The sequence below is a fragment of the Microtus ochrogaster genome, chromosome 16 (genome assembly GCF_000317375.1).
Source record: "Microtus ochrogaster isolate Prairie Vole_2 chromosome 16, MicOch1.0, whole genome shotgun sequence".
Taxonomy (NCBI): Eukaryota; Metazoa; Chordata; class Mammalia; order Rodentia; family Cricetidae; genus Microtus; species Microtus ochrogaster.
This window is the reverse complement of record NC_022018.1, coordinates 15,400,953-15,420,987: the sequence shown is the minus strand read 5'-3', so window position 1 is coordinate 15,420,987 and position 20,035 is coordinate 15,400,953. Positions and strand designations below refer to the sequence as shown.

The 20,035-nt window shown below is 44.8% G+C and overlaps 1 protein-coding gene across 1 annotated transcript in view; it reads right to left on the bottom strand.

The window, feature by feature from the left end:
- Positions 1 to 16,826, bottom strand: part of Gad2 (glutamate decarboxylase 2) — a 69,958-nt gene extending 53,132 nt beyond the window's left edge. The window contains exons 1-7 of the mRNA XM_005354745.3: positions 16,338 to 16,826; positions 15,586 to 15,645; positions 15,266 to 15,415; positions 14,053 to 14,286; positions 9,710 to 9,800; positions 9,165 to 9,277; positions 4,386 to 4,501 (exon numbers count right to left, since the gene is read on the bottom strand). Coding sequence (XP_005354802.1) covers positions 4,386 to 4,501; positions 9,165 to 9,277; positions 9,710 to 9,800; positions 14,053 to 14,286; positions 15,266 to 15,415; positions 15,586 to 15,645; positions 16,338 to 16,413 — 840 coding nt within the window. The 5' untranslated portion in view covers positions 16,414 to 16,826. The remainder of the gene's footprint in view (positions 1 to 4,385; positions 4,502 to 9,164; positions 9,278 to 9,709; positions 9,801 to 14,052; positions 14,287 to 15,265; positions 15,416 to 15,585; positions 15,646 to 16,337) is intronic.
- Positions 16,827 to 20,035: the final 3,209 nt, after the last annotated feature.

Sequence of the window (20,035 nt, the reverse complement as noted above, 5' to 3'; positions counted from 1 at the left end):
AAGTCATCTCGGAACGCGCTGCTCATGGCCTCAGCACCATTTCTGTTGCAGCTCAGTAGTGACTCACTCACTTCTAATGCTGTCTGTTTAATGTGGTCCTATCCAGGTTTTGCAAGAAAGCAGTTCACTTGAACAGAGAGAAAAATGTAACAGCTTGTCCTCCTTATCATCTAGATGAGTGCTAGTCTCTGCTGTCTCTAGACGATGTTCCAGTCTGCACTGATCATGCAGGTAATAAGGGGTGACTCCCACACCCCGAATGTTGGAAGTAATGGCCTATGGAGTCACTAAATGCCATTTTCCTCCCAGGTCACTTTCCTGGTGAGTTTTATGTCAAACTGACACTAGCTAAAGTCACTGGAGAGAGGGAGCCTCAACTGAAAACAGACCTCTATAAGACTGGGCTATTATTGACAAGCCTATAGATGTTTTCTTAATTAGTGACTGACTGGGAGGGTCCAGCCCATTGTGGACAGTGCTATCCCTGGGCTGTTTGTCCTGGATTCTATAAGAAAGCAAGATGATTAAAGCATGAGGGGCAAACCAGGAAGCAGCACCCAGCCATGGCCTCTTCATCATTTCTTGATCCCAGGTTCCTACCCTGTTTGAATTCCTGTTCTGACTTCTTCAGTGATTAACAGAGATATTGAAGTTTATACCACACAAGCCCTTTCCTCCCAAACTTGCTATTGGTCAAGGTGTTTCATTACAAAAACAGTAACCTTAACTAGGATTATGGCTCCAACTAAGCATGTCACATGACAAAGTCAGCACCCAGAATATAATAACATTAACTTAACCTGGTTTGGTACATTAGGAAACATTAGCACTGGAGTAACCAGAAGAGGAACATAGCACTTGAGACATAATATACAAGTAAACTCAGGAGCCTTTAGCTACAGGATGGCATTTAGTCCCAGCCTAGCAGTTGAAAGAACAGAACTGGATGGCAGAGGAACAGGGCTGTGCCACGCTGGTTGTGTAATACAGGGCAAAGCATCTCTCATGGCTGCAGCTTGGTTTTCCCCTCTACAAAGCAGGATTGGTGTTTTATAAAGTTATGTAAGTACAGCTTCCTGTGCCCCAGGCATGAGGCAAGGGTTTTCTGACATTCTCATCTGCGTCCTGCAAGTATCGGGCTGGGAAACCTCTCAAGGAAAAAGAAAAAAAGTCACTGTAGCCATTGTCCTCCCCACTTTAAAACCAGTATGGAAGCTCCTTTTTCTTCCTTATGGGAGAAACCCCACTGCAAGAACTGACTGTGTTTAGACAGGAGAAAAGGCCATTTATGAAAGACTTGATACTTTTCTTTCTTAGACTTTTTGGAGGTATTTCAGGAGCTTGTACAAACAAAATGGTTGTAAAATCTGGAAATACGTAGGAAATCTGTACCCTTGCCCTGAAGTCAAGAGGAGCTATAGGAAAGGATGAATCAGACCCAAAGGAATTAGAGGTGGAAATCAGGTGAGTTCTCTGCCTGGCACTTCCAGAGCAGGACTCACGTGTACGCACTGCACCTGAAATAGTCTGGGTGAAGGTGCAGGTAGGTGCTGCGCCACTTTTTTTCCTAATAACGTTCCTCTAGCCTGGTGTAGGAGGGTGGTTTATTCCAGGCATAGGCAGGAATCGATAATTTAGCATCATCTTCTAATTAAGAAAAAAAAGCTCATGGCAGAAATTTGATTATGAAACTACAAAACCTTAAGTTTACAGCACTTATAAAACCCATTGAACATGGAGAAGTTGACCTAGTACCTACATAGAGCCTTCACCCCTATGTTCTAGCATCTTTGGCAAGGAAGGCAAGCTATCCAAAGTAAATGTAAACCAACTCAGCCACAAACCTTGATGCACAAGGTTTCACTGTCTGCACCAAATGCTAGGGCAATGGTGGCACAAAGCTTGTGGTTAGTCAATGTCTGCTCTGACTTAAGGTTCATTCTGCAAGGTGGAACCCATACCTGTTACTGCTTTGGTGACCAAGGACTGAGACTAGATATCACAAGGACCTAGGGTATAGCCAAATACTACTGTTCTAAATATATATATAGTGAGTCCTAATAACTGGCTGCTCTACTCATAGACCAGTGCCTTGCTCAACCATCATCAGAGAAGCTTCTCCTTGGCAGATGGGAACAGATACAGAGATCCACAGCCAGACATGAAGACAGTGAGAGACCTCAGAATACTCAGATCTAAATGGAATGTCCCCATCAAATCCCTCCCTTTGAGGCATAGAGAAGGCTGTGGAAGATGAGGTGGAAAGAGTGTAAGAGCCAGAGGGGGTGGAGGACACCACTGCCAACAACAAACCAAGGCCCTCTAAACCAACATGAACAAAGCTCATATAAACTCAGACTGAGGGAGCAAGCACAGGGCCTGCCTCAGTCTGTGCTAGGCCCTCTATATATTTTATTACCACCCCACAAGGCTGTGGAAATCAAATAATTTTATTCTCATTATTTATTGAAGTATCTTTAGACTGTCAAAGAGTAATCAGATATATCATATTTTAAAAAGAATAATTCATGTGTCAAAATGGAAAGTCTATACCCAGGGTCAATTGCTATTTTAGGTAAGGATCATAGTCGAATTATCATTTTTCATTGTGTGCACTGAGAAATAAACAGCTGAGTTGCCTTTCTTTCTCTTAGGAATGAAGGAATGGGCTTCAAGTTTATAATATGAAGAACAGAAAGCATAGCAAAAGTAGTCTCAGAGCATATGGTCTGAGCTTTTCAGAACAGGCTGTCAATCTTTGCCAAGTGTGAGGCTCCAAAGCTTATGCTTAAGGTAGAGATACCTGACAGATAGCACAGGGCAGCTTGCTACCAGGCTAACCTTAGAGAGCCAAAGAAAACAATGTCTAACATAAAACAATTCTGAGCATTTTGAAGCTGAGTGTACAGAAATATTTAACTATCTAGAGATCTAGATCTGCTTCTGGGAAATCGGGAGAAGGAACATATGCTTGTTTTCTCCATAGAGAATAAAAGTTATCTCCTGATGTAGGTCAAAGCATGAGGCCGGTGGCCCTGCTGTGTGGCATAAGCTGCTGCAGTGTAGCTCCCTTGCTGATTTGCCCGGCTTGGTAAGAGAGAAAGGGAGAGCTGGTTCTCTGGTACATTAGAGCTGTTTGCTATGTGAACAGACTGGAACATTGTTTTCTTGCCTACATGGTCATAGGAAGGATAGCATGTATTCTTTGAAGGGAACAGGAGGAGTATGAAGTTCTATGTCATGATATCCAACAAGGAAGGCCAGAGTTCTTATCTCCATCTAGCTAACCCCCAGAGGTAGCCAGGAGCCAGTACATGACAGAGATAGGGCTCAAAGATCAGACAGGAAAGGCCCCTATACCATCTCTTTGTGGTACTTAGGATGCTTAATCTTCATTGGAGGTTTGACTGGATTCAGAATGACCTAGGAGGTGCACAGCATTTCTAGGTATGCCCACGAGATGTGAGTGTTTCCAGAGAGGATCAACTGAGAGGGATACAACCCATCCTGAAGTGGGGTGCACTAACCCACGGGCTGGAAGTGGAGGCAGTGAAAATGGGGAGAAGGGAGCGAGTTCAGCCTCTGCTTCCTGGCCCCATCATCGTGTAAACTGCTCTGTTCCACCATGCAGTCTCATCACATTGGAAGGATTGTCTGAAACCACGAGGGAGATTAAACCCACCCCCAAGCTGTCTAAGAAACATAACTAATACAGTACTAAATCAATCCAGCCAGCTTGGAGTTAAATGGCTAAAGGCACAGGGTTGAATCTATTTAATCACTAAAACTGCAGTTTTAATCTGAAAGGGTTCATCAACAGGGCTTCCTAGAACTGGATGATATGAAGCCTGTCTTCAGTGGTTTGGAAGTGTTGAAAGCCACACTGCCTTTTCTCTTGCTTCTGGCCCTCAGCACAAAGTATAGACAGACATGGAGGACGGGAGCTGGAATTCAATATACTCTGCTTTGGGGCTGGAGAGATGGCTCAGCAGTTAGAGAGCTAGGTACTGCTCTTGCAGAGGACTAGAGTTCGGTCCCCATCCATACTGGGTGGCTCCCAGCTGCCTGTAACTCCAGTACCACACAGAGGCCTCTGGCCTACATGAGGACCCGCGTATATATGCACATACCCACACGCAGATATACACATAGCTATAAATAAATCTTTAAAATAAAAGGTATAAATTCTGCTTTATCTTTGAGGTTTCCATGCATTTCAGAGACAAAGAAGATTTTGGACAGCTCAGCTCAACTCGACTGTCCCCTCATTCTTTGAAGTGTTTCCAGGAAAAGGAACATGTGGAGAAAAAAGCACTTGTGGGTGTTATTCATTCAACTGAGGATCATCAATCAATGGTAACCCTGGGAAGAGTGCAAACACATACGTGCTCTGACGTGAAGGCGATGAGCCTGGGCACGGCAGCCATTCCTTTCTCCTTGACTTCCGGAAACATCTTATAGCGGGCGATAAGCATGGCGTACATGTTGGAGATGGCGCCACCTGAAGGCACAGAAACAGTTACCTTTTCTAATCTCCATCGACACTTCTCACAACAGCAGCATTCTTTATTTCACAGGCCTACAGCAGTTTCTTTCACTGTGTGGCTCACAGCTCAGGATGGGGTCATAGAACTGAATGAGGTGGGGAGGCGGGGTCGAAAAAGCTGCCGACAGTAAAACGTCTCACAATATACAACGACCACAAACTATTTCAAAATCAAGCATATAATGAGTCTGAGATGTTTCTGGCAGTGCTTGTCCATGTTACATCACGCAAGGTGACTGTACTTTGTTTCTAAACACATAAAATATTCACTTGGTCTTTTGCATCATGCTACATAATACCAATGAACACTGACTGAAGTGGCTTTATTCCGATATGAGATTACTGTATCTTATAAATAACAGTGTATTTACTGTACATGCAACAATTTATGCTTTTATAGAAATTTAATAGCTTAGTTATGGAAAACAAGCTTAATATTTCTTTATCATTGTTCCTTAGCTGGTCCTTATCAATGTATCTGGGGTGTATTGTGTTAGGATGTTTGATTTTTAAAGTTGCTATTTGAGTTGGTGATATGAGTATCATAAATAACCAATGAATATTGAGTTGGGACTTGGACATAATTTTCTGATATTTATGAAATGTCCTTAAATACACTTCTGCCATTTAATATTGTGTATGATGCAATGTGGCATAGGCTATCATAAAATAAAAGTAAGGAGTAAGTCCAAAAATGATGATGCCTGTACACACTGCAATATCAAGTGTCTTTTGCTTGTCCTTAATAAGTGGCAAAATATTATCCATAACAAAATTACTTTAAAATAATTATTTATGATTTATAACAAGTGAATATCTTATTTGTGTGTTTATTTTACACATCTAGAAATTCAGGTAGATCCCAACTAAAAAGGGATAAAAAGGAATAATGAGCTGACAAAACCCTGACCTCTAACTTTCAGAGAAAATGCTTATAGTTTTCCTTTGAACTGAATCCTCAGATTCAAGGTACAGCTAAGATGGTTCAGAAAAGCACATTTGCCCCAAGCACCTTAGATGCCAGGCATGATGGTGCACATGTTCAAGTCTAGCCTGGTCTCATAGTGAGTTCCAGAATAGCCAGGACTACAGAAAGACCATGTCAAAAAGGATGGGGAGGGGTAGGGAGGGGAAGACAAAGCACCTTAAGGGGAAGTTTTAACTTATTTAGCTCTTGCTGGGGAGCTCTTTGCATCTTATCATGTAGCTGGCTTTGAACTCATGATCCTCCTGTCTCAGCCTCCCAAATTCTGGAGACAGGAGGATCATGAGTTAAAACTTCCCTGCTCTGTAAGTAACATCTCACATGACCAGCAATGAAACTTTCTGCAGGACTATAGAGAAGCTTAGGAATTTTGCTATCCAGGATATATGAATGCACACAAATATGTTGGCAAAGAAAGCATGAGACCAGAAGGCAGAGTAAAAGTGTATCCCTCTGCTCACTCCAAGGAAGAAACTCTTAGGACTATTTCCTGGGTGGTTTGATCAATCTTTTCTTATAGTGGCTGAGGATCAAGCAGGCTCTGCCAAGTTGAAGGGCCCATACAAGGCTGTGACCTTTGCATTATGAGCCCTGGGCTATATACAGGCAGGCCACTTGGTACAAAGTCACCACCAACCAGATCATGGTGTCTCTATAGTCAGAATGCAGGCAGTTACTACTATCTTGTTAAACCCTAGAGGTTCAAGACAACAGAAAACAGGTCAAGTATGTTCAGGTCTGATGCCCAGTTGAAGGACAGACACTGTGATGGTGGACTCAAAGCAAAGCTTTAGAGGATGTTCCAAGCCAGCTTATGATTTCTCAGTCTTAGCACTAACAGACAGTTTGAGCTACAGAATTCCTTAAAGGTGAGTTGTCTTAGGCTAGTAAGGTGGTTAGCCCCACCCGTGGCTTTCAGTTGCCACGACAACTCAAAAGATCCTCAGACATTCCCAATGGTTCTTTAGGGAGGGAAGCATTGGTTCTCTAGTTGAGAGCTACAGCTCTTGTTACATTCCCAGTCTGAGGGTGGGGGAAGGGAGAAAAGAAAGGGGGATGTACAAAAAGAAAGCACTCTTTACGTGTAAACTAGCGGCTTCCAGCCCTGACCTCCTGCAACCTTGAGGACGATGAAGAGACTTGTGCACATGAGGATGAGGATGGGTGTTCGAATGACTACGCCAGGAAAAGATCTGTGGCTAAGCCAGGTCTTTCTCCCTAGTCCTCCTTATCCTTTATGACCTGCCAAATACTAGAGTGCTCTTTGATCCTCAGGTGTAGATAATATCACATATACAGAATTCTGCTGTGGGATAGAGGTCCATCACCTTGTAAAGATTTGTCACTTTTATTGGTTTAATAAACTGCTGATCGGCCAGTAGCCAGGCAGGAAGTATAAGCAGGGTGACCAGAATAGGAGAATTCTAGGAAGATGAAAGGCTCAGTCTGCAGATGTCACCCAGACACAAAGGAAGCAAGATGAGAATGCCTCACTGATAAAATAGGTACCAAGGCACATGGCTAACACAGACAAGAATTATGGGTTAATGTAAGATATAAGAGTTAATAAGAAGCCTGATCGAATACGCCAACCAGTTTATAATTAATATAAACCTCTGTATGTTTCTATGGGACTGAACAGCTGCCGGACTAGGTGGGTCAGAAACCTCTCTCACCAGAATTCTAGGAGTCATAGTGGAATTTCCAGGAAGTACCAAGTCTCTGGGTGCTAGTGGTGGAGATGAACAGAACTGAACAACAATCAAAACAAGTTGAGCATTTTGTCCAAGCCAAAGACCCAACTCTTAAGATTTAGTCCTAGGAACACAGGCACAACCTAGGTGCCTGTAATTCTACTTTCCCTGCTCCCACTCCTTGGATCATTTGACTCTTTAGCCCAGGAGCAAGACTAGATGCTATCTAATAAAACATAGGCCAACAAATAAGGATGCTATGAGCCATCACTCTTCTTTTAGGAAGTTGAGGAGAAACAGCTTTCTCTTGCTGTCCCTTCTGACTTGGAGTATTTATATTACAATATAACACTACATCCAAGGCTTTCTCACTAAGCCTACGAGTCTTCAGGCTCAAAGGAAGAATCTCCACAGTTTCCACCTGATAATTTGCCACCATCCACAGGCCATATAGAACCTAGCAGAACCATCAATGAGGAGTCATTCTTGGGGTGTATGTTTTCTAGAGCATGCAGGTTCCAAGACAAGCTAGATAATTAGGCATGTCTCCTATTTAGACTAGTCAAAATTTCAGTCAATATCCTACTTCTATGAACCATTAAAATAGAACCATGTTGTTCTTGGCATATCTCAGGGACAGCTCAACTCCACAATCAACCTTATAAGAGAATGGGGAGAGTAGAAATGATGTTGACATCATAAGCCTGCTAACCCTACCTAGTCCTCCATGAAAATGTGTCTTAAGCATCAACTTCAGACAATAAAAACCAAGTTACAAACTTAGCATCAAAGGAGAGTAAGCTCTAAATTGCCTAGAAAATGAAAGAATCCATCACGACTATTGTTCAATGACTTGTTTTTTTAAGACTAATTTTCTGTTCCATTTAACTAACACCTTTCCCTTTAGTGTTTGAAAAAACATGATATGTACTTAAAAACATGAAATAACAGTTGAGAGGTGGTTAGACAGACATATGCAGTTTTGAGACCGCTGTTGTTGGGTCTTTGTTTCATCTTCTCAGGTTTTCTTTCTTCTCTCACTTCTCACCTGCCTCTGCAAGTTTGCTTTAGAGGGATCAGAATCTGGCCATGCTGTTGCTGGCATGTGCAGATGGCCTCTCCTGTCCATCCCACCTGTCAGAGCGTACTGAAGACTGGCTTCCTCTTACTGATTAGGTTCTGCTCTGACACCAGACTTCTTTTGCATGGGTCAGTGACTTTTTCCATCACCCTCCTAACTTCCCTTTCATCGATGAATCAAGTCAAGGTCACAGTGGTGAGCTAAGGGTACAGCATTTGTTTCAGGTTGGTTCTATGGGCTGGGAGAGGTATAAATGTGGATCCTAGGGTATGGTGGCTGGTATAAAAGGCAAAATGGAAAACATTGGGTGCCATGAAAAAGAGAAGGAAGGAAAACTATCTCAAGGAAATCCCCACTCTCTTTCAACTCTAAGGAATCATCTCCCATTCACTGTTTGTCCTCTTTGAAATTAGAAATTAGCCTAAATGCACTTCCCTGTCATTATTCCAGAGACTGGAGAAGGGAATGAGCTCAACCGAGGAAGCACGCCTCTGCACACACCATCACATACTGAGTGTTGTATTAAATGCCTCTTTTACATTTCACTAATTCTGGGAGATGTAACAAGTGTGAATTTCCTTATTAGCAATCGTTATTCCTTTGTCCAGGACTATACATACATCTTACATATAGGTAGAAGTATTGGGTGACTGTCATGTCTGATTATACCGTTAAGCACAAACAACTGGCATTAGTAAGCTTGAAGGTGTGTTCAATGGATTCAGCCACACTTGTTATTTTGATAAGCACACAGCCTAGGTATTCTAATCATAAACACAAAATAGATGTTTGCTTTTCTTAAGTTTATAACATGGCATGTCAGAAGAATAAAACAGAGAAAATTTGAAATATATATACCAGGAGAAAATATTCCATCTCCAGAGCCCCCTGGCCAGCCAATGATCTCTCTCATTTTCTTTAGTGTGACATATTCTAACAGCACAAATACAGGAGCAATCTCATAGGTGAACCTGAAATGTATAAACGACAATGTTTTATGTACGTAGCTCAAATAAGTTATTTACCATTATAATATCACAGAATATTTTCTGATTTTTAAAACTTACATTCATAGGTGGAAGGATTCTAACACTAAATATAAAATTTTTATAAAAGACTTTCCAAAACATTATTCATTTTTCTGTTGCCTTAAAGCCAAGATCTTCAATTACTGACATAATATACAGGGGTAGCTTATTGTACTGGATACAGAACACGACACAGTGTGACATTGCAAAATTCACATAACTTATCATATTAAATCAGAATATTAAAAAGTCTCTTTTGTATTTTAATACTTTGCATAGTTTGATAAAATCAAAGACATATAAAGGTGTTTTTAAAATTAAGCTAGAATGAGAATACACGATACAAAGAGATTTACACAAAAATCAGCTACTTACATGTTAGTGTTTGCTGTTGATGTCAGCCAGTCTGCTGCCAACCCAACCATATCCAGTCCAGTAGACAGCTGATTAAAGTATCGGGGATGCCCTTAATAAAATGGAATTAGGATTGCAACCAGTGAAAATAAATGTCTCCCAAACACATATTTTTTTAATAACTAAAGGATTTTGAAAGATACTTCAGTTACAAGAGATGCATATTCAGAAATATAATATGCAAGTGTGCCTGTGAGCACAAAGACACAGGATCATGTGCACTCACACTCAAGCAACCGTTGCTCTAGCCAGAGGCTACTTAGAGTTTAATAGTTTCCAAGACACTCTCTAAAGATATCCTCTCAAATGGGCCCTTTAAAAATCATATGTACTTTGCAATGTGGGATTACATTACTTCCTACTATACTTTCAATATAATTGCAAACTAAAATTTTATGGTATCCCAAATCGTTACTCCCATTTGCACTGATACTGCTAACAGTGCTTTTGTTGAGCTGTTCCGAGAATCAGTCACACCATGACATCCTTCAGGCATGCCAGCATTCATCATAATATCAGTGACAAATGACTGATGATTACAAAGACAGGACAAAAATGAGAAACTAGGACACTCTGCCGAGAGATTTGCCCCGGATTCAAAGGTGATGAGTGTTTAGAGATGGGATAGACAAAGCTAACTCTTGACAGTTTTCCCTGTCTGAATTGTGATTATGATCAGCAAAGCCCCCTTCTAGTTGAGATTTAGAGCAGAACTAAACACAGATCTGTGAAGAAATATAATCAATGGCTAGACTGACTCATTAAAAGGATTATCTAATAAACTTCTAGATTTCTTTAAAATTCTGCAAATGGATTGCCCTCCACATACCCCTGATGAGATATTTATAGCCACATTTTAAATAACAGCCACAGTCTGTTTCTCATCTTGTCCCATAAGAGGCTATCAATAAATCCATGTTTTGTTTAGCAACAGCAATTTGGGAAGAAGCAAAATTCTGGAAGTAGCATCTGATTTTCAAAGAGGTATCTGTCACTTGCTGGACATCTGTCTGATGCCTGTGATGTGAGACTCCTGTCCCAAGTGTGGGCAAAACAAGATAAAGGACAGCACTGGAAAAAGCACGTTGCTTATCTCAGGGACTAGAAAGCTCTCTTATCAGCTCTGGGCACATGGCTAGAGAGCTGGGCAATGGGGACAGATAGCACTGGGAAGGGGCACATTTTAGAGGGAACGGAATTTTGCGACTCTAGTTAATTCTTGACATTACCTCCTTTATGACCTCAGATCATGCCTCCGCCCCTTTTCTCTCTTCTGCAGGCCCTTTGGCTCTGACCTCATCAGTTTACTCATTCAGAAAAGGTATAAGGTCCCTCAGCTGCAGCAGATGCTGTTGCAAGATGCCATCCCCTTCTCTCTGCCTCATTGACTCCCCATTTCATTGTAGCCCGAAGCTGACATCACAGCCCAGTTCTCCCTCCAGAGGGCCCTCCACTCTGCTGTCCTGAAATCATTTTTGAGTGAGGAAATCAATTTGTATCTATAGCGTATATATATTTCTAGATGACCCTACCTATTAGCACACAGGATTTAACCCTGTGGAAATTCTGGTATGGTAACCTCTGCACAGAACTGAGAGGATGTCTAAGGTGTGTGCAGGAGCTCTGGACATCAGAACTCCCGCTCATTCTGCTTGAACAGATACTCCCCGTGAACTAAACACAAGTCTGGTGCTTCTCACGGGGTTTTTTCCACTCTATACAGTTTTTGACCTCGGTCTGCAATTTCATCGGACTCTCTCCTGAACCTCAGATTTCATTCACTGCTAATGATGTGAAACTACAGAGCGAGGTAACTTAACAGTCAGAACAGCATGACCTTTGGGGTTCTGGCAGAAACATCACTCTAATTACATCTGTTCTGCTCCTGTGGCCCCTACATGCTGCCTGCAAGGGATTCCCACTGCATCCATCCAGGGTTGTCTGAGGGTGTGAGAGGCTGCATCTGAACCTGATAGCAGCTCCAGCAGTGCTGGGCATCCTACCGCCCCTGGTTCCTGTGATGTGAGCACTCTGAGAGGACCATGTTCTGTTCCAAGCACGGGAAGGCTCCTGCGCAGATTAGCGAATGAGTCTCAAAGGATGATGTGCAAAGGCTGGCACCTGGCAAATGAAACCTGATGCTCACAGTCAGTTGGAGAGGAGCCAGAAATCCTCTAAAACCGCTTTTTGTGAACTGACAACCCACAGAAGGGTGCTCCTCGGTTTCCTTTGTCTAAGGCTCTCTTAAAGATTGAAGACTACATTAGCATTACCCCGTTTGGCCACCACAGCTAAAGAGAACAATTCCCGCGGACGGCAGGAAGTGTCTAGATTCCCATCGTTTACTGAAGCTTCTAGTTCTAGCGTTTCTCCACAAGTAATTTGAACAGGCACCTCATTTAAAAGTCTTCCTTACTGCTCTTCAATCCTTTCTAAAGTTGGAGGCCAAATGGAAATCGGGCTAAGGACTGTTATCAGAGACTAAGTGACATTTTATAAAATGATCTCTCAAGGATCAGAAGAATACTGAATGGTAACAGGGAGGGTAACTGCTTTGACGGATTGTGTAGTTCCAGTTGACAAACAGAATATTAACAGCATAATAAGCCATAAATTTGACAGTTGAAGCCGAAAGCTGCCTGCTGCTGATGTTTTGAAGTGCTCTTTGGGGATGTATGGAGAGAAGACAAAATATGGCACGAATAATACTGAGATATTCATCTTAACCCATCAGATTTCTGTCTTCGCTTTACATAAAATGCACCACAGCAACATTTGACTAGCAGTTTTCAAAAATATAGAGCAAAAAATCTAAGCATTTCATTGACCCTTTCATTCCCCTCGACAGCACTAGAGCACTGATACACAGAACTATTGCTTCCTTTGACTGGCAGATGCCATTATCTTAACTCTAAAACGAATTTCAAAGATGACCAGCTTTGAAGAATGAAGATGTAAAAAAAAGTACGTATTCTTTTTTTGTGAGCAACATAAACAATATGTAACAATTTGCCATTAGTGAATTTAAATGCCAAGTATGGGGGATGGGCTGTGCAGAAAAGAATTAAAACCGTTTCTCAAGCTTGCACAGAAGGATACGTGAAAAGTAAGTAGAAGCAGCGTATCAGTCCTTTCATTCCTGGCGCGTGTGTCCTACTGGTTTCCAGGAGGATATCTAACACATCTCCAAAAATTATAATCCACAGAAATAAATCAACAAGTTAAGCTCATTTCCCCTCATATCTATTTCCAAGTCTTCCAAAATGGACAATAATTACACAATAAATCAGTTTCTCAAGGCGTTTATGCAAACCTTTCTCCTCTGATGATATAAAGAATGTTTGGGGGGAGGAGGTTAAATTGCTTTTGTAGCAAATGTTCTTAAAATGTTTGTCATTTGTTATACTAATAAATCACCCAAAAATGGTAGCATAAAATATAACATTTGCATGACTAATAATTCCTTAATATTTCACATTTATGAGTTACCAATAAATCATTTTAATTCTAGGAATCACTGTAGATCCTTCAGCCTTCCCTTTTCCACCTCAGAAAGCAGTTCATATTTATCACTTGTATTTGTTTCATTTTGTATCAAAATGATTAGAGACAATGTAGACACAAGTAGAACCCTCAGGACCCTGTGGAAGAAAGCTTGGGAGGCACTCAAATGGATGTGGTATCTGGAACTACATTGTCATTTTATCCTGTCTCAAAGGATGCATGAAAATCAGACATTCTTATTCACGTGCACAGCCAATGCGAAGGAGACAAATCCTTATGTAATACCGCTGAACTGCTAAGCTAGTCTATATTATGGTGTGTGTGTGTGTGTGTGTGTGTGTGTGTGTGTGTGTGTGTGTGTGTTAAGGTTTAGTCACTTGAAGCAACACCACAACATTCTCCCTCCAGCCTGAAGACTGTATAAGTTGGTTAGTTGGGACTCCTGATCAGTTCTGTGCCAAGACAATTGCCAGCAGCACCCTGGAATTCAGGCTTAGAGGATTGCACCCTTAGTCTTTACAGCTCTCATTTTCTCCATTTTGGGTCACTTCTACCGGCCCCTAGTGACAAATGGTTTTTACAACCTCTGATTCATCTCCTGCCACTCTTCAGATTTATACCCAACGACGGCTCTGACATTATCATCAAGGTGCTTTTGGATTACTCTAATAATGACTATGTTTAAACAAGTAATTTTGCAATATTGAGAATAACACGACCCAGTAGAACAGGAACGATTTTATAGAAAAAAAATGAAAATTGCAAAACAAAAAGCTTTATTATTGCTGGTTGCACAATACCTGTTTTAATTGCATATTTTAGAGTTGTTTGGCAATGTGTCAAAATTTCCTCCAAATTTTGTGGTTGGTCTGCTAATTCCCAATTATATTCTTGAAGAAGCTCGTTGGGGTAGTGGAAATCAATTACTTTAGTTGATCTATCGAAACTTTTCACCACATACTGAAGCAAAATGTTCATAACATCTTGCAGAAACGCCAGAGTGGGCCTCTCTCCATTGCACGCTGGCAGCAGGTCTGGAGAATCGAATGGAAAGGATGCTTTAGACTTTACCAAGCAAAGGTCCAGGCAGTTGTGGATCAGGCAATTTCTCTTTGAGTTGAATTTACTGGCACTGGATTCGCAGTGCTTGGGAGGGAGGTTGGGGCTAGGGGGATATCTGGGAGTTAGAGAACAGATCTGGTTTAAGGGCTAGAAGACCCCGTTTCAAACAAAACCCACATCATCTGCAAACACAAATAGACAAAACCTCCTTCGGAAATTATATTTTGTATTTTTATTCCTAACATAGTATCTTGTTTGGTTTATCCTTTTTTTTTTTTTTAAAAAAAAGGCTGGACTTGTCTGTTTCACAGGCTTTGTCCTAAATGTTATGAGTATTCGTTTCAATTGTCAAGACTCCACGTTGGGAATGTTTGAAAATGCCTTCGTGCAAACCAGGAAAAGTCAGTCTTGCCAAGTCATTATCTCTGACTTGTGAAGGCCAGATATTGTCAAAGTTGGGGCATGTGGGTGTGTGTGAGCGCACTTTCATGATGTTTGGGAGACTGGGAATCATGCAAGCTGAGGTAAAATTTAGCGCCCAGGGCTCACTTAAACGGAATCTTTCCTCAGTGAAATCACGGTTACAAATTGCTCTGGATCCAATCGAACATCTAAAAAATACCCCTGTGATTCCGAACTATCTGGGAGGGCACTTGGAAATTTGCTCTACTTAGAGACTGAGGCAGCACAGAGAAGCCCGGACATTGCGCGCAAGCCGAGGCCACAGCCACCCTCAATTCTCAAGGCTGCGCTAGCGCCAGGCCTTGTGGCCGCCGACTCCTGTTTGGAAACGCTAGGACCGGGTTCTCGGCGCGCTCCAGCTCCTGTACCCAACGCCCTTCCAATTCCACGCAAGATTCTCAGAGGGCCCGCCCCCACCATTCACTGGGTGCCTGGGGGTCAGACGTCGCCGGGGAGGAGCGCGGTCCTGGCCAGCCAGCGCCTTTTTACCTGTTGCGTGCAGAAATGCGTAGTTGACATCCGCTTTGGGGCAGCTGCAGGGTTTTTGGTCGCAGGTGCAGGCGACCTTCCGAGTCGCGGCCCGCGGGACCACGCTCCCGCCGCTCTCCGCTGGCTTCTCAGAGTCTCCATAGAGAAGAGCTAGACAAGGACACGGAGCGCGGGGCCGGGTCAGCCGGCGACAGTCTGGCTCCTGCATCCCAGCCCATCCGCAGCCTAGGACTCGGTGGACGCAGGTTGCAGGCTCGGCGACAAGCCAGCCCTAGCCCCCGACCTTGCCCGCCCTTCTCCCCAGAGCGCCAAACACTCACCGCACAGCTTGTTTCCGATGCCGCCGGTGAACTTTTGAGCTACCTGGCACCAAGCTCTTGCTGGGATCGCCAGGCAGAGGGACAGCGAAGTGGAAAGAGAACAGACGGACGAGTGAAATTTCGTTCCAAGTGAACGAGGTCTTTAGTGAGGAGTCTGGGAATCCCGCTCCAACCTCGCGAGCGGCCGCGGGCGACTCTGTTCTCAGCAGGTGGGGTAGCTAGGGGAACCTGACTCCAGGGCTAGCCCTGGCTTCACCTTGTCCGGTGAAGAAAGCCACACCACCGCCCTTCGCACTTGTTCACCAGGTGCGCAGGTTTCCAGACCCTCACTGCTGCGCCAGAACTGTCTTTCCTAGACCCCGGGCTACCCATTTTGTCGCGCTTGCCTTCCAGACCCTAAACTACTCCCCATTTCGTCTTTCTTTGCCCCATTCCTTCCCTGTCGAGAGGTCTCAAAGCAAAGCCCCCCCCCCTTCGTCCTTGAAGTCCATCGATTCCCTCAAACGCTGCTGTCTTTCAGGAGTCTATGCTTAGGGGAATGGGCTGAGACATCCTGGGTATCTTCCCGGGGGACAAAAGACTGCGGAAGTTTGGGGTTTTCACACAGTTAAGGACTTAACCGAGGTAGCAGGGCGAAGCGTCCGAATAAGTTTCCTGTTGCAGATGTCAAAGCTCTGATCATCTGCGCAGCCCTGCAAATCCCAAGCTGGCTATCCACAAAGCTCTCTCGCTCCAGGTCTCTATTGTCCTACCTGTACCCGGGTTCTCGGGATCCCCAGAGCCATCTTCAGATCCGAAGGACCAAAAGCCGGAGCCGGGAGAGGCCATGGGCTCTGCGAGACTGGCGCTGGTCGCCTCCGAGTGGATGCTGGAGAGCTGGCTTCAGCTCGACCCAGCACGCGCGTGCGTGTGTGAGTGTGTGTGTGTGTGTGGCGGGAGGAGGGCAACGCTCGGGGACTGGCGCGTCCGCGAGACGAGGGTGGGTGTCACACAGGGACAGGAAACGTGCTGTCTGCGTGTGCCGATGCTCGTGCCTGTGTGTATGTGTTCCAGTCAGAGCGTATGGACAGGGCTGTGCGGTTCGCAGAAGCTAAATAGAGAAGTCGCCAGGATCTTAACAGATTGGAAAGTGGAAAGGGCCCAAGAGATTTTTAGGGAGAGGGAGCTCGGTGGGGAGATGAGGGAGTGACGGAGGGGAAATGGAGGAGCGGGATCGTGAGGTGCGAGGCTGTGCGTTGGAGCGCGAGTCAGCTGCGGGGGAGGGAGTCGTGCTTGCGCAGGGCTGACCGAGCCACAGGCGCTCCCCACTTCCCGCTTCCCACTTCCTGCGCTGTCCAGGGTGCTACGGCAGCCGGCTGCACGCTGGCCCTAGAGATCAGGGAGACCTTGGAGGGGCTGGAAGGGTGACCGAGACCGATTTTTACGTGTGCATCGATTGGTTCATTGTTTGAGGGCTGACTCTGACTGAGGACAAGCAAAAACCGTTCTTGCGCCCTGCTTCCTCTTAACCAGCGCCGAGGTCGCTGTGACCTCAAGAGCCCAGGCCACCTGGCCGCAATCAGTCACAGCTTCAGAGCGTGGGGAAGGTACCAAGGAGGGAGGGAGGTGGGCCGCTTACAAGCCGACGAACTCATTTTATCTCCTTTGCAGAGCCTAGCGTCTGCCTGCTGAGCTGAGCCAGCCTCGGGGCGCAGGGTTCCCGCGCAGTCATGCACTGGGTCCCCGGACCCACTGTCCAGATTTTGACTGACGGCTGAAGAGAAAGAATGCTGATTGAAGCAATTAAAATCCACGCTGGAGTCTATCACTGAGGACCTCCGGCTGGGAAAAATTAAATAAATAAAACGAACAGAAACTTCTTGAATAGGAACGGGGGAGAGCTGACACAGCCCACAGGATTGATGGTTGATGGGGGAGGGGATCCGGTTATTAGGTGACCTTGGCCTATAGAGGCATGAAACAGCCTATTGTTTGTGCGTGACACAAACACGCGGGGTGCGTAGGAGGCGTGCAGGGGGGTTCCAAGTGAGCAAACCAGACTTCCCAAATATCAGAAGAAAATGCATTCCCTCTTTTCAGGGGGACTCAAACCAATGCTCAAAAGGAATTCTTAAGGTCGGGACTGGGGGGGGGGAAGGGCGTGGATTGCCTAAGAATATAAAATTGTCAACTTCCAGGTCCAGAGAGCAGTAGTTCAGCTTTTTCTAATAAAGAATGAAACGATCCTTTCTGTTTTCCTTTCCCTAAAGGTTCGTAAATAGGAGCTGCACCTTGAGGATTTGGGGCCCTTTGGACTTCGATCTGGTCTACACTGTAACTATGACTCCAGGCTTACGGAGAGCTCAAGAAAGACTGGCAGGAAAGCGCTGGTTTCAGCCATTCCCAATCGCCTTCCCTGGGCGCCCTGGGCTAGTGTTAGCCTTTTCTGTAGTCCCCAAAGCCCTTCTTTCCTTCTCTGAATTTTTAAACAGGCACCAAAGCAGGGACCCTGGAGCCTTCTGTCTTGGCGACCAGGGTGACTTGTTTTGTTAGGGATCCTGAGACCTGGGGTGGCTTTGCAGAGGCCCAAGTCTTGGGTCTCCAAGTGCATTCTCTCCCCAAAGCTTTATCTTCTTCCCACGTGTCCGAATCCAGGGGCCCATGGAGGAGCTAGTTAGTGGATGCCCACTGAAATTGTAGGATCTCTGGTTGCAATTGGTACTGTTGGGTGCAGCCCGAGGCTGCCTCTAAGCTTGCTCTGGCGACAAGCAGGAGCATGGCCAGGGAAGGCTGTAATCTTGAACCTAGGGCTCAGCTTGGTCAGTCTTTAGGGCACTCCCGGACTGATCGCTTCAGCTGGCAGAGGCAAAACCTCCTGGAATGCCTTGGATCCGAAGTCTGCTGGGCGCTTCCTCCTTCAAGCTTTGCCGATATGACTCGGGTTCTTTGTTTAAATCCATACCAAATCCTGCAAATAATTTGCTTCAGGCCAGCTGGCTGGGGTTGAAGCTTTTTTTTTTTTTTACTATGGATGAGTGGTTTGAAATAAAAAGGTTCATAAACACACACACACACACACACACACACACACACCTTCCAAGGAAGAAATGGAAGAAAACAACAAGAGGAAGGTAGAATCTCAACATCTGAATTTAACTTCTTCAAAAACAGTGACTTAAAACGGTGCTGTTTAAATGCAATTAAAGCTCACAGCCTCGATCGAGTATTTTCAAATCAAAGGTTGTTTTTTACATTAAGAAATATTATTTTTTTGCCACTTCCCACTTCAGATGCAAGTGGGATTGGGTTTGTCTTTTAAAAATCCATCTCTTCCTAGACAGCAATTTGCGTTGTAAATTTTTTCATTCCCCCAAAGAGCCCCCCCTCCTCTGGTTGGCGATAACAAAAGAGCTCATGGAGGTAATAATTACAGCTATTAGTTGACAAAGGAGGCAGCGCAGACTGGGAAGGCTGTTGCCGGGAAAAGGCTTTCCAGTTAATGTGGGAGACCCACACCCAAATCTCCAGCATGACCCACAGGAAGGTGTCCTGGGACCACCCATTTCTTGTCTACAGTGCATCCAGAAATCCCTGTGGCAGTTGGGACCAAAGAAGAGCATTTGGTACAAGTTCCCCGTGTCCCTTTGGGGCTTAAATATCGAGGGACCGAGAAAGTATAGATGGAAAGAAAAGGGGACAAAAACAGCTATGACCTTGCAATCTTCCACCAAGGGCTGGCTACTTCCTTTTTCAGTTTTACTTAACCCGGAGTGCAGGGGCTGGGGCAGAGCTGTTTGTGGCCTCTCTACCCAGAAATTGGATGCCTTTGCTGATACTCTTGGGAGGACTTCGGTATTGAGGGGCCACTGGAAACCAGGATTGAAGGATGACAAGCAGAGGAGCAGGGCTCCTCCTTATAGTACCTGCTCCAGGTGGAGTGCAGGAGCACAGAAAACGTAGCCAGCTCAGGGCGCCCTACTCCGCCTCCGATATCGGTGAGCGCTGCGGTTACGGTTTCTTGTGTCAGGTACCAGTCCTGCCGTTCTATCCACACGTTGGCACATGACAGGGTGACTCCTCTGTCCTGTCTGTTTGGTCCCAAACTGGAGTGGAGCTAACTAGGGTAGGAGCGGGGAGAAGAGCACACTTGGATTTTGGGCGTGGCCCTGTCACAGCAGGAGGCTTCTCCTTGGCTGGATCCTGTTTGTAAGATGAACCCGCTGCAGAAGCCCAGGTCTGGGGAGCTTTAGGGGCCCACTCTGCACAGACCCTGACAACTCTGGGACACAGATGTATCAGCGCTCTCTGGTTTGTGTTTTGGGCAGCAGAACCCTGACCTAACCTGACCAAAACCTGTTTGCTTATCCAGTCCTCACTGGAATCCTTCCTGTACCTTCTTTGCCCGCGCAGGATCATGTAGACCTGGTGTCTTTCATGGAGGGGTTAAACCTGGAGGAGATATATATATTCG